The sequence below is a fragment of the Diachasmimorpha longicaudata genome, chromosome 1 (assembly GCF_034640455.1).
Source record: "Diachasmimorpha longicaudata isolate KC_UGA_2023 chromosome 1, iyDiaLong2, whole genome shotgun sequence".
Classification (NCBI taxonomy): Eukaryota; Metazoa; Arthropoda; class Insecta; order Hymenoptera; family Braconidae; genus Diachasmimorpha; species Diachasmimorpha longicaudata.
The window spans coordinates 9773882-9786907 of NC_087225.1; the positions used below are offsets into that span (position 1 = coordinate 9773882).

General features: G+C 38.4%; 1 protein-coding gene across 12 annotated transcripts in view; it reads right to left on the reverse strand.

The window, feature by feature from the left end:
- The window catches only part of Bru3 (bruno 3), a 347812-nt gene that overhangs the window by 312401 nt on the left and 22385 nt on the right, over positions 1–13026 (reverse strand). For all 12 annotated transcript variants that reach the window (XM_064116812.1, XM_064116771.1, XM_064116820.1 and 9 more), the window contains one exon: positions 4613–4855. In XM_064116812.1, coding sequence (XP_063972882.1) covers positions 4613–4841 — 229 coding nt within the window. In that variant the 5' untranslated portion in view covers positions 4842–4855. The remainder of the gene's footprint in view (positions 1–4612; positions 4856–13026) is intronic.

The window sequence follows — 13026 nt, forward strand, 5'->3', positions numbered from 1 at the left end:
CGGAGAAGAGCCGAATCACTTATGTAAATTTAATTTCACCCGGGCCAACTCATGATATTCCACAGAATAAGACATTATATTACCTGTCCAATAATGGGTTGAACATTAAAACACGAAAAAGGTTATATCCTCTTGCGGCGGTCATGAATAAATTGAGAAATTGGATGAAAAATGAATGAAGTTTAATTTTAAAACGGCAAAGTCCTCTATCATTGGAATCGTCTGTTGGGATCGTCCATATTTCAAATCCTTTAAATCTGCTCAGGAATGGTATTGAGATAAAATTAACGGCAATAATGGACATAAAATAGTGAAATAATTGGTATTGTTTGAGCATATTTAACCAAAATATCACCTCATTAATCGGTCAAGTTGTCTGTGAGGCTCAGCAATTTATCTCTAAAAGTGCGGAACTGACAAACTTTTTGATACGGAAATATTTTGCATGAAAATATGTGTCGAATCAAGTCATAATATTTCTACTTATTCAGATAAATTTTGAAAATCAACCAAACCTAATTCTGAGACTATCTGAACATGAAATAATTTCTCCGTATCTCGCATTCAACTTCCCTGAAATTCCCCAAAGCATCAATGCTATTTATCGTCTTGGGTGGGTCAAAATTTACCAGAACGCAGTACAGGTCGTATAGTAACGTCAGAACATGGCTTGTTGCTCCCACCTCCTACCCCCTTTCACCCCTCCAGTGGTGAAAGTATAACTTCAGTTTGATGCAGAGCAGAGGGTATATCCCCTTGTGTCTTTCCGAGTGCTCCGGTAATAACAGAAAGGCATTCGCTACTGTACATTTTCCTTCTCTCGCTTTGCTTTCTTCCACCCTCCCAGCACTACCACCTCCGCTCACCAACATTTTCCCCGGAACTACTCCGATCGAGACAAAGCTGCACGTATTACCTTATTTCCCCAGCGTCTACCCCCTTGTGCAAATCCTTCATGTACAGACTCTCTATTCCATCTTTCCTATTTTCTCTTATTCTATTTTTTTCTTCGCCTCCTCATCTTTTCTTCTTTTTTTTTACTGATCCGTTACTCATCCTGCCTCCGCCATACTTCTTCTCATCCCCTGTCAATAGGTTTTTCATTTTCTTTTTTTTTACATCTTTTTTACATAGAGATCCAGTGTTTACTTAGAACAAACCCTCAATTTCCTTTTCGCGAGTCTCGCTGTTTATTTTGTGATGAATCACAATAGTTATAGACGCAATGTCCACAATGGTGTTTATCCGACGATAAAGATAATACCGGTATTTTCACAATTGAGGGAAGAAAAATGATGAGGATTTTGCAAAGAAAGCCTGCACGATATTACGTTTTTTTTTTCTTTTTACGATCATCATAAATCCTAGGGCACTGAAACTGTCAGGAACGTCCCTGAACCAGCAGTGCGTCGTTCGTCAATGAGCCAGAGGGCCATGCGTGGCATGACAATCGATCCGAGCGTTGCGTACGAGAAAAAAAAAAACACCCCGAAGGTAGAGAAAAGAGAGACCACGCGGTAAACGACAAAAAAAATGTAAATAAATAAATGCGAACAAAGCGCGAGGAATTGTTGCAACATGTTAGCCCACGGCTAGTCATAACCTGGTGCATGGATAGAGTGCATAACTCCTGCTTTCAGGCAACATTGTGCGGACTGGTGTTTCCCATGCGTTATTATAGTGCGTGTACTCCTCACGTATGTATACTCAAATCCCCTTCTCGGGTTTTCATACACGCAAACATTATCGCACAACCCTCCTCATTCTTTAGACACATTGATGCTTATAGAAGCCCCAGAAACCACTTGAATCGCGTGCTAATGTCAAGTGCGTATTTATCGGCTACAATTAGTTCATGTATTTCCTCAAATTTCGACAATTGTAATTTCAAGAGATAGAAGGATCAGAAATTAAATACAAATGAGACATTGGCAATAGCGTTTATGATATATTCTATCACCTTCTGAGAAGCCATTGTAAAATTGTCGGAAACGCCGGTCGGAACGAAAAATGGCTAAACTACTTGAATATCCATAAGCTGAAATTATCCCGTCTCTCGGAAATTACCAATCAACTGTCTATGAAATTCTATTTCTTCCCTGATTGTAGAATTCTCCAACACCAAATGAAGTCTCCATTTTTATACCTCGCTTGATGATCAAACCGAATAAGAGGGAAAAGAAGTGAATAGAAATTGGGTATATAGTACGAAGAAGCAAATAAGTCCAGTCACCAGAGACTACAGTAAAATGGAAAGAGAAAATCCTCGAGAAATGAGTTTGAGAAAGAGGAGTAATGGAGGAGAGGGATATATTAGCATTCACAACGAGAGCCTCCACCGACTGTGGAGAAGAGACTGCGGATGAAGTGAGTACCATAGTAGCTTGCCGAGAAATCAAAATATAATTACACAAAGGGAGGAAAATGGAGAGACAGAATTGTTTCATAGATAGGAATAAAGGTAAGGATAGAGATGCCTCATTAAAATTGGAGGGTTACTTCGTAACTACAGTATTGTACAACTGTACCATGTCGATTGCAGTTACACGCATTCCCATATCATCATGTCAAATTTTGTATGTGCGTGTGTAATGTGTGCATGAGCGATTGCACGACAAATTATGAAATAGTTGAGGAAATATTAAAGTACCAGGGGTACATTGAGTGGCCTCAACGGTGGGTCGATAGCCTTTTATAAAAGTAGATACAATTCTCGAGAGATGTTCATTGAATATGAAGTTGAACGAGACTCATTCCCTCTCTGGTTTATATTTTTTTAATTAAAGAAACAGAGGACACTCCTCAGGCCACTAACAAAATATCATTTCCATTTTTCACCGAGTACTTCAGCTACCGCTGATTATGCATTTCATTTGAAGTATTCCTGAGGGATACGGTAGAATCCTGGGCCCAGTACACGAAGATAAATTTTTGATCAAAATTACCGTAACATTTTATCAAACTGTGTCATTGGACTCTGGTACCATATTTCCATCCCGAAAATTAGCAAAATTTTGTCCTGATAAAAACAAAAATTACTCTATCGGTGGGGTAAAAAATACCCACTGATTTAGAATTTTGGTTGTTATGTGCATAAAAATTACTCGACATATTCAAGTCCTGACCATAAATTTTCATATATTTTAAAAACAAAACGATCTCCTCAGAATGAAGTATGAACTTTATGGAGTACTCTAATCACATATTGAAACTTAATGTCCTCCCCCTTGATTTTCAATGTACGGGAAAACTTCATTGAAAAACCCGACAATTTGGATTTCAAAAAAGATTTTAATTCCAAAAGGTTTAGGTGGTATGGAGGGAATGGGGAAGAATGCAGTACTGGACGCGAGAATAACCCGAAAGATTAACGAGCTATTTCCCTGGTAAAAACTCGAGCGGCCATTCGTCAGCCATAAATTTTCGCGTGTGCCTACAAAATAAAAATGTGCACAGGCCACGTCCATTTATACATAACCACTACTATATATATATGTATATATATATGGAATACGTGAGGATCGTGTGCAGCTTATCGTCCGGATATTTATTGTAAAATATCCACATTTACTCATAGTTTTTTTTTTGTCATACTGTTGTTATCTCCTCTCGTCATTTTTCAGGTAAATTCCTACCAATCGGGGATGAAAATATTCAAATAATTATCAGATTCAAGTTTCATACAGTGAGCTTTTACGGTCTCTAAGCCCTATAAAATTTGTAACGAGCCCTGGCGGTAAACTACCGGAAAATTTATTGTTCTAGGAGCTTAGAGTTCGGGGAATTTTTTTTCAAAGGGAAAATATAAAGAATAAATCTTGATTAATCTGGCTGAACTGGGCTTCAGCTTCCACGATATAGTTTTCTGAATATAGGCCCCCCGGATGTAACACAGGAAAAGGCTGCAAGATAGATGGAGGGTGACACACGTGGGTCGCATGCGCATGCGAATTACAACATTGAACATAAAAAAAAAAAAAAAAAAAACCCCAACCCCTCCAGCCAGTGCCTCAATGCGTCCGACTGTAGCCCCACTGCTCTTCAAATGCATTTCAAACCTACCCTCGCTTATTCCTCTGCCTTGTGCGTATTATTCTTTCCCTGCAACTCTCTCCCCACTCGCCCCCGTCGCGATCTCTTTCCCGATCCCTTCATACGAAAACCTCTGTATCACTTCGCTTTCGAACTACCCTCATACCACTCCCATATTTTCCCTTGTGATGCACTTTAGTTTTTGCAGCTTTTACATTTATTCAACTGGCAGAAATGCATAAATTTTCCCTCCACGAAAATCCAAATTGTTAATTCAACGATATTTCTTTTTTCATATCTACTTTGGTTATAACTTGGCTAATTGTGAATTCTCCTCATGTATACTACAGTAGTGTATATTCTTTTGCTTCTATAGGGTCGAAAATTTACATAGAAAAATGGCTCTCAAGTGACCCCAATGTTTTGTGAATCAAGATTAATGTTTTCATGGAGCAATATATCTCTTTGGTGGCCTTCTTATTTCCCTCCAGCAGATAATCTCTCTTTATATCCCGGGGGTAAATCGCTTTTTTTTTTCTCATATCTGAGAAACAAATTTTTAATGCATACTAGGACTTACCTTTATGCATGCCGGTGTACTTGTCCTTGAGTACGGTGAACTCGTAGATCTTGCCGAACTCCTCGAACATTGGACGAAGGGCATCCTCCTCGAGATGACGGGGTATTTGACCGACGAAGAGTTTCAAAGCACTATCGTCGGTGCTGGATACCGGGGAAGTGGATGTTGGAATCAACATATTTTTTAGTTGAGCTCTCAGGTAAAGATCGTTGATATGCACTGAATCCATGAGACTCACCAAAACTGAAATCAGAGTGATAATATTCCATATCATCCACTGACCGCAATATAATGTACTTGAATGAATCTAATGATTACATTAATATTAAAAAAAAAGTGTTCGAAATAAAGTGTGATGGTACTGCTGAGACGAAAGGCCGAGTACCCATGGGAAATTGTCGAAGAGTGAGAGGTGGTTGTCTGATTAATGCCAATTATGTTTATCGAGGTATGGTACGTGCACGTTGCCTCTGGAATAACGGATATGACCCGGTTATACGAGAAATGTAGGAGTGGGTAGAACAACCAGTTGCATGGGATGCGCAGGTAATACCAGTATTATGTCACCTTCCACGCAGGTTACAAATAAGAAGTCCAAGCACTTTTATTATACCAATGACGTACCACCAATGCCAACGTCTTCGTCAATTAAATTTGAAAAAATACTATTTCAATGTCAATATCAAAACTTCACACAGTAACTGAAACACTTGCCTACACAATCACCAAAAATGGTAATGATAAATTTCCGAGACACTACACGTTACAAAATAAAGCTTCCCATATTGCACTCAATTCAACGAAAGTAGATGTATATCTTCAAATAATTTTCACAACTAAAAACAGTCGATTGTTAAATTTCCACAGCTTCAATTACACTTAAACTCACCAGGAAATAAAAACGAGAAGTGAAATGAGAAAAGGATATGAATCTTAACCTAACGATCACAAATACAGGACATTTACGATCACGAGGACGAGACGATATGCCGCACAAGACACGAGACAACACTGGTTGAACGACCCTCAGTCCGATCAGTGCCACGCACCCTCTACGTCCACGGGGAAATTACATGGATACCACCCCTCTGCCCCCCCTTTCCCCCTTGACGCCCCCTTTTGCTAGCCTGACGTTTTCTCTTCCCTCTACCCCCTCTCTCCCTCCATCACTTCGTCACCCCATCCCAAGAATCTCACCCCTGCTGGATCCCTTGCTTGCGTTACGAGGGCGTCTTTTTCGTTGAATACCCCCTTTCCACCGCCTATCATTTTTTTTTTCATTCCGAGTTTTATAGTGCAGTGCACAAGGTGCATGACGATGAGTCAAATGATTTTTTAAGAGAAACAGAGGTGCTAACATTATGCAGGAAATTTTCAACATTTTACGGAAAAAAAAAAAAATTCTCATGCGAACGGCAACCGGATTTTGTGGTAGTCATGAAGGGTTCGAAGTGCTGACTCATCGCCTTGACGGTACTTCACCCCCTCATCGTACTTTACCCCACTGGTAGTCCCCCAGTCATGTACAGGACCATTACATTGTTATATATAATATTTGAACGCAATTTATTATTTCTTTCGAAACTTGGCGAATTTAAAGAAATAAACCTTCAAATTTTCAATAAATCTCCAGTGCACATGGATTTCCGATAATTTTTTTATCGAATAAATCAGTTTATTTTCACAACCTTTGATGGCATTGCAATTATCATCTTCACGTACTTGAGTAACGATTTTTTTAAATATAGAAAGTTGTTGAAAGGAAGGATAGAGAATTATTCAATAAAAACCAATCTAGCCGAGTGAAAATAGGAAATAATTGTCGAGTGGTATTCTTCAACAAGAAATATCAGTTCCCTCAAAGTGAGAAATTGTGAATTAACGGTATTCAAGTACTCTTTTGTGTGTACTCCATAGAGATTCTCCAGAATATTAATCGTTGAATTCAATTCAATGGAGCGTTATTGAAAAGCCCCGAAGTCAGCGATTTCATAATTTACTTTTTCAACATCGTGTTGTCTATTTTCATGAGTCATATTATCGATTCGCCCTCCTCGTGTAAATGTAGGTCAAAAGGGTTATCTTAAAATATTTAATACCGATGAGATGGCAAAAAAGCAAATCCATTGCAGCAAATTGAAAATATTTTCTCTCCATCTTTACCACTGGCTAACTCGTGATTCTGCTGCACTAGTATAAAAGGGTCCACACAAGTGGGTGGTAAGAATGTATCAGTAATGCATTGCTGAGGGTGGGGGGGGGGGGGGAGAGTGCATGGCCCAGAAACTAGCCTGGCAATAATTCACACATGGAGGCATACACTTTACCTTCAGGGTAAGGGCGATTCAACCGATACTCGTGTGCGATATGTGTATCGTGGGGATGGTCTCTCCGAGTGAGCATGACTGTGCCATTCTCACACACATCGAATTCAGCATAACTCACTCGCTAAGTTCCAGCCCACTTGTGCCAGGTAAATTATTAAGCATGTGTTGGCCCATTGCCTCTTCGTTGGAGGAAGGAAGCATGAGTATATAACATTTTGCGAGAGGAAGGAAATAGAGAGAGAGAAGATGAGTAAAGAAGAAACCCAAAGACGTGGTCGAGTATACGAGGGATATTGGAAAAGCTAGTGAGTTGAGAGTATTCTCCGGGGGGACTAGCCCCCCGGTATTCAATAAATGGAGGAGCCATTTCGTAATGCCTAATGCAATGCTGTGTAATTTTCCTGCAGAATAAATTTATCAACAGCACAGCCAGAAAAGTGATTTATGGGAAGTCTCGTCATTAAATTTTTTCAATTAACAATTTCATTCAACGTCTCATATGGTATTATATATTATCACGTGTTTTCTGGAGATGAATAAGTGAATTAATCCAACTGTTGGGATAAATTTTTGGGGTAAGTAAGAGAATTGTAATTGAATAATTCATTTGATTAGAAAATAATGATTTTTTTGGCTGCACGATTCGCGTAGTTCGAACTTTCTTGAAGTCATTTTCCCAGCTCTCGTGGATGGAAAACAATCTTCACTGCAATCAGAATCACGCTTCGTTCCTGTCAGCTGGCACCAATCGCTTGGAAACTTGTCAAAACTTGTATCAAAATGCCGAAAACTTAGCTCTTTTAGCTGTTCATTTCCAAGAGAATTACGAATTCTTGCAATTAATCAAATTGAGGAGAGAATGGGAGACAATTGAATTAATGTCGTGAATCGAAATGGATTGACGACAATAAATTGAGTAGTTTCCGTAGGGAAAAATGAATTGTACAATTGGTTAAAATTGATAGAACAATGGTGTGTATTAGAGTTTCTCTAGAGAATCAGTCGATGAATCAGGATTGAAGGTGAAGAAAGTAAATGGTGGAGATGAAATATCGTAATATCCATAATAATCAAGTTGATGGCATTCGTTACTGTAAGTGGAATTGATGGCTCCATAAATATTGCAAAATGAATGAAAGGGTTATGGAAACAACGAACCATTTCTCTAATAAATAGCTGCACTGATAGAAATAATTATTGTTTACACAATTTAATGGGTCTCAGGAAGGGATGACTGATATTTTTTCCGAATCCCCTGTCTTTGAAAATTAACAATAAAATACAGTGACGAAAAAAATTCCCATACTAGCAAAAACATTTATATTAGTGAACCCGCAAAAATTCTCATTTCCGGATCGAATTTTTCGTTAGGCGATATAAAAACATTTCTGCGGATTTACTGCGAAAAATTCTTCACCCCCTCCACCGAGTTTTCCCGAATACTTCACAATAAACCGATTTTTCCGAGCGCTACAAAAATATGTCTGGTATTTTTTTCGCATACAATTTCGTTAACAATTTTTTTTCTATCAGTGCATTTTTATTTCATAGAACGGACAATTTTGCTGGAAAAATGTAAACATGTCACAATATTTTCATGCCTCGGTAGAGCATATTCCCAATGTATTTGATGGAGGTTGATTGTGCATATGTACACAGTGCCAATGAAACATCGTATTAAAAACGATGAAACAGCAGAAATTTCGAAATGTTCCTCAATCAATTTAATGGTCATTTACATTTAAAGTTTCAGAAAAAAAAAATATTTCCCCCTCATCATCAAAAATTCAAACCCATCGCGCACACACAATCCCTCTCCTCTTTTCATTGGGCGAATCCCCGTCGAGACCATTCCCCCCCGGGATGATTTCCACGAGACCGACTACCAGTTGAAATTCACCCAATGGATGTACGGAGAAATCGGCTGTGGTATTGGTTAAAAATGAATCCCGTTGAAATTAGCAACGATTAATAAGAGAACAAAAAAAAAAACAACAGGAAAAAATTCTACGATAACTGGTTGTGAATGAGACCTTAGCTTTTTGACATTTTCATCATCTTCAAGGGTTAAATAAGTAAGAAAAAACGTGCTGTTTATTTTTTTCCCTTCAACTTCTGTAATGTTTTTATGCAAAATCATCAACAAGAAATAATGAACATAACAATGAAACAAAGGAAAGAAATGGAAAAAAATGCAATGCGAAACTAGCGCAAAAAAGCATTTATTTTCCTCGGTTCTGTGATTTTCCGGGCCTGACTTGTACGAGAGCAGGGCCAATTACCGACCCGCCTTGTTCGCCGGGGGGATTTAAAATATTTCTCCGTACTGGCCACGCGATCCGAATAAATATCACCCAGAGGCGAAACACACTGGGGGTAAAACATCCCTCTAAATAACAAGATAGAATCGCAAACGCCGAGTTGTTGGTAAAAAAAAAGGGGGAAAACAAGTGAAAAATAAAAAGGGGAGACAAGTATATACGCTAGAATGAGTAATACCGAGGTTTTACGGCGATGTGCTGCCACAGCATTTTGATTTCATCCTCACACCACACATATGTGACTGATCACTTATGAAAATTACGATTGAAATTTTTTAATCCCTAATTCATCCCAGTAAAACTCACTTCAATTTATTTCAATTGAAGTCTTTACACAAGTTTTCATATATTCCAGTAGCCAAACAAGTCCTTTCTAATTTCCGATCGTACTTCCCATTCATCTCAAAAGTTCCTTCATGACCTCCTATTCCCCTTGAACACCCAACGAAAACGATTACTAACCCATAACGCTTCAAGTAACTTTAACCACTAAAACCCGCCAAAGAGGAAGACCCTGAACTGATATGAGAGAAAATGTTATATCGGATCGTTGGCCTGCAAAACCCATTTAGAAGAGCCAACATCAATCAATGGGGAACCACCTAACAATCCTGCTGACCCCTCCCACAGATCAATTGTCTTCATCCTTCACTGACGACACATCCAGTTATTAAAATTAATAAATTAATGGCATTGAAGTTATTGTAATTCTCCAGTTGAGAATTTCGTGAACTCCCTGCACAGTTGAAATTCGTCAGGACGCATTACCAGCGTGTCATGCTACTTGGCTATCCCACAAGTCCTTCCTCATTTCATCTCCTACCCCCCCCCCCTTCTGTCCATTGTCTGTCGCTCTTACACAAGAAGACGTACTCCCTCGCACGTCTGGCAAGACAGCCATTGTGTTTCCTATTAATTACATTACTGCATCGTCCTATCCCAGAGAGAAGCCGGAGCACAGCGACTCGGCCACGGTCTGAATATTACGAATCGCAGAGCGTGGTTGCTGCATATAACCCCTTTCCTATTATCCACCTCTCACCCCCGCCCCCATCCACCCCCCCTGACCGTCAAAATCCTCATCTTAAAAAGTCTATCATGTACGCAAAAAATATACGTAAGTTGAGAATATTTTACCTCAGAATCTAGTATATGCACAAACCAAAATCAATGTTAGCGTAGTAACAAGACCGCAAACCACACGAGGAGGAAAATGAAAAAAAAAAATTGGCAAAGTTCGGTAGTTCACAAGTGAGAACAAAAGTCCGATAAAAATTACGGAAAGTTCAAATAAAAATACTAAACACTCTGTAAAAATTACGTAACAGCCTGCGTTTATTGACGAAACATTCCACATTTTTTACTGTACCTTCCGCAATTTTTATTCGAGTTTTATTCTGACTCGCTCGATTTTGTCTATTTTTTGGTAGACCCATCGTCCATCTTCTGGTCAGTCGTCAATCTATTGAGTGTTCGCTCTGCACCCCACTTTTTTTTTATCAGTTTATCATGTATTCCTTCATTGTTTTCTCCTCAAATCGTTATTGTCGGATCATTCATATATTTTGTCCGGTGTAGAAGCCATCGTTGATGCATTTTGGCAATTTATCAATTTTTCATCATCTGACGGATCTCAAACAATTCTTAACCATTTATCCATTGGACCTCTTGCACTACGTATTTTTAATCTTAGTAAGAATTTGCAACCTAACTTGAGTATAGCTTTAATATAATCATAGACAATCATAGATAAATTCGTTATATGATTAAGATTAAAACGCACTAGGAATCGAGCTCTGTTGAACCGAACTGAAAGTCCACGAGAATAAAAATGTGAAAAGCACACAAGTACGAAATTTCCACCAATCACAATGAATTATCATGTTAATGAAGTGAATTGGAAACCATTCCAGATACTTAGTCATTGTACAGTATTTATTCACTTCAATAATTTATTCAATGTGTGCATTCATCTTGCAATATCCAAAATACTCGGCACTATTTTGCCTCCCCACGCCCCCTCCCCTCTCACAGCTCTGTTAATCTCCAGTACTATGCATACAGCCTAACTCGTGAACACAGTTTGAAATTGATACCACTATTTTCCTCAACAAACGCGTTAGTGCGAGCCTCCACTGGATTAATGCGACGAAGCCTAACGTGAATCCTCGAAAATCCCAGAGTGTAGAGGCAGAGTTAGGGAGAAAATTGACTAATCCTATTCAAACCCAGCAAAGTGTTCAAGTTTTCGACGGGATTCTCGTACTAAAAGACAAATGAGTCCCGTGAGAAACCGCCTTAAACATATAATTTGAAAATTGGATGAAAAAAAAAAAGTCAATAAAAAAAAAGCAAATGACCGCTTTTAAATTCATTTTTTTTTTCACTGAAAAACAAAATTTGTAATTGTAAAAATGTCCGTTTGCATAATATTATCGAGATATTTTGATTCCCAGTAACGTCACTCATACTTTATTCATGAAGCTATGAATGCAAATTTCATTTTTCCTCCTATCTTGTTTTTTTTTTTGGTCCCTCCATCTGGTGGAGAGTGGGGTAAAAATAATTTTTCTCTTATTTCAATTGCAAAAGTTACTAATGAAGGAGTGGAAAAACGAATTTAATCCATCTGACATGAATGAGTGAACGAAAATCATACGATTCTACCAACAAATGAGATGCAAATAATATCAAGCAATATATATGAACAGGCAAAATAACATTCTACTTGAGACACTTCTTGTTGTCGCCTAGTATGCCGCTTTGAATTCAGATTACGTATCTGTCCGTCGTTTCACTTCCCTGCCATAATCAAGCATGAACACACTAGACGATACCAGGGATACGACGAGAGGCGCGTCAGAAATGCGAGAAGCGAAGATGTCAATGACGTCGCCGAAAATTGTCTCTCGGTTATATCGAAATTCGATATCGTCTCAGCGTTACGGCAAACCTCTCTCCGCTCCTCGAGCCCTGCTAGTGTTTTTTTTTTTTCGTACTGAGTTTTCATACCATCTCCGGGCGGCTACTCTGCTTCCCCCTTTTTTTATCATAAAATCGTGATGGAACACACGGACGAAGATAGGAAGACGGGAAGAAATGTTGCAAGAAAATTCCAGTCGTCGGCTGGGAAGAAAAATTATTTTTCCACAAATATTCATTTGCATGAGAATTATTTCTCTCTAGTGTGAACCTTTCATTGAAATTGGTATTGACACATCAGTTAAATGGCAATTGTCAATTCACTGGTAATTCAATTGATATGATGTTCAATTTACTTTATAAATAATTTGATTTTAAAATCAATTAAAAGTCGGAGCTTTAAGAATTCAAAGGCAGCCATTGCTTTATTTTAAAAACAATTCAAACAATTTAAAGAATGACTAGAATGTAACATGAGTTTGAATTAACTTCGCTGATGATTATTAATTTTTCCCAAATTTCCTAATTACCAGACGACCTAATTTCGATTAATGTCTTAATTACGGACGATCATTATCTATCAATATCCCAATTAATATGATCATCTGCCCGAGCAATCTAATTGACATAATTGAACCCTAACGATGATCGCCTGGGATTGATCGATCTGAAAAAATAAGGTACGAAAAAAACTACTCTACTCACGAAACTAGATATTTGGGCGAGAAAAATTTTTTTTTTCACTCTACCATTCCATTTCACCGATCATCATAATGATGATACACACCCAGCCCTGTCAATTGGGGATGCTTTTTCGTTAGTCCACAGGGAGTATCACTGCCGC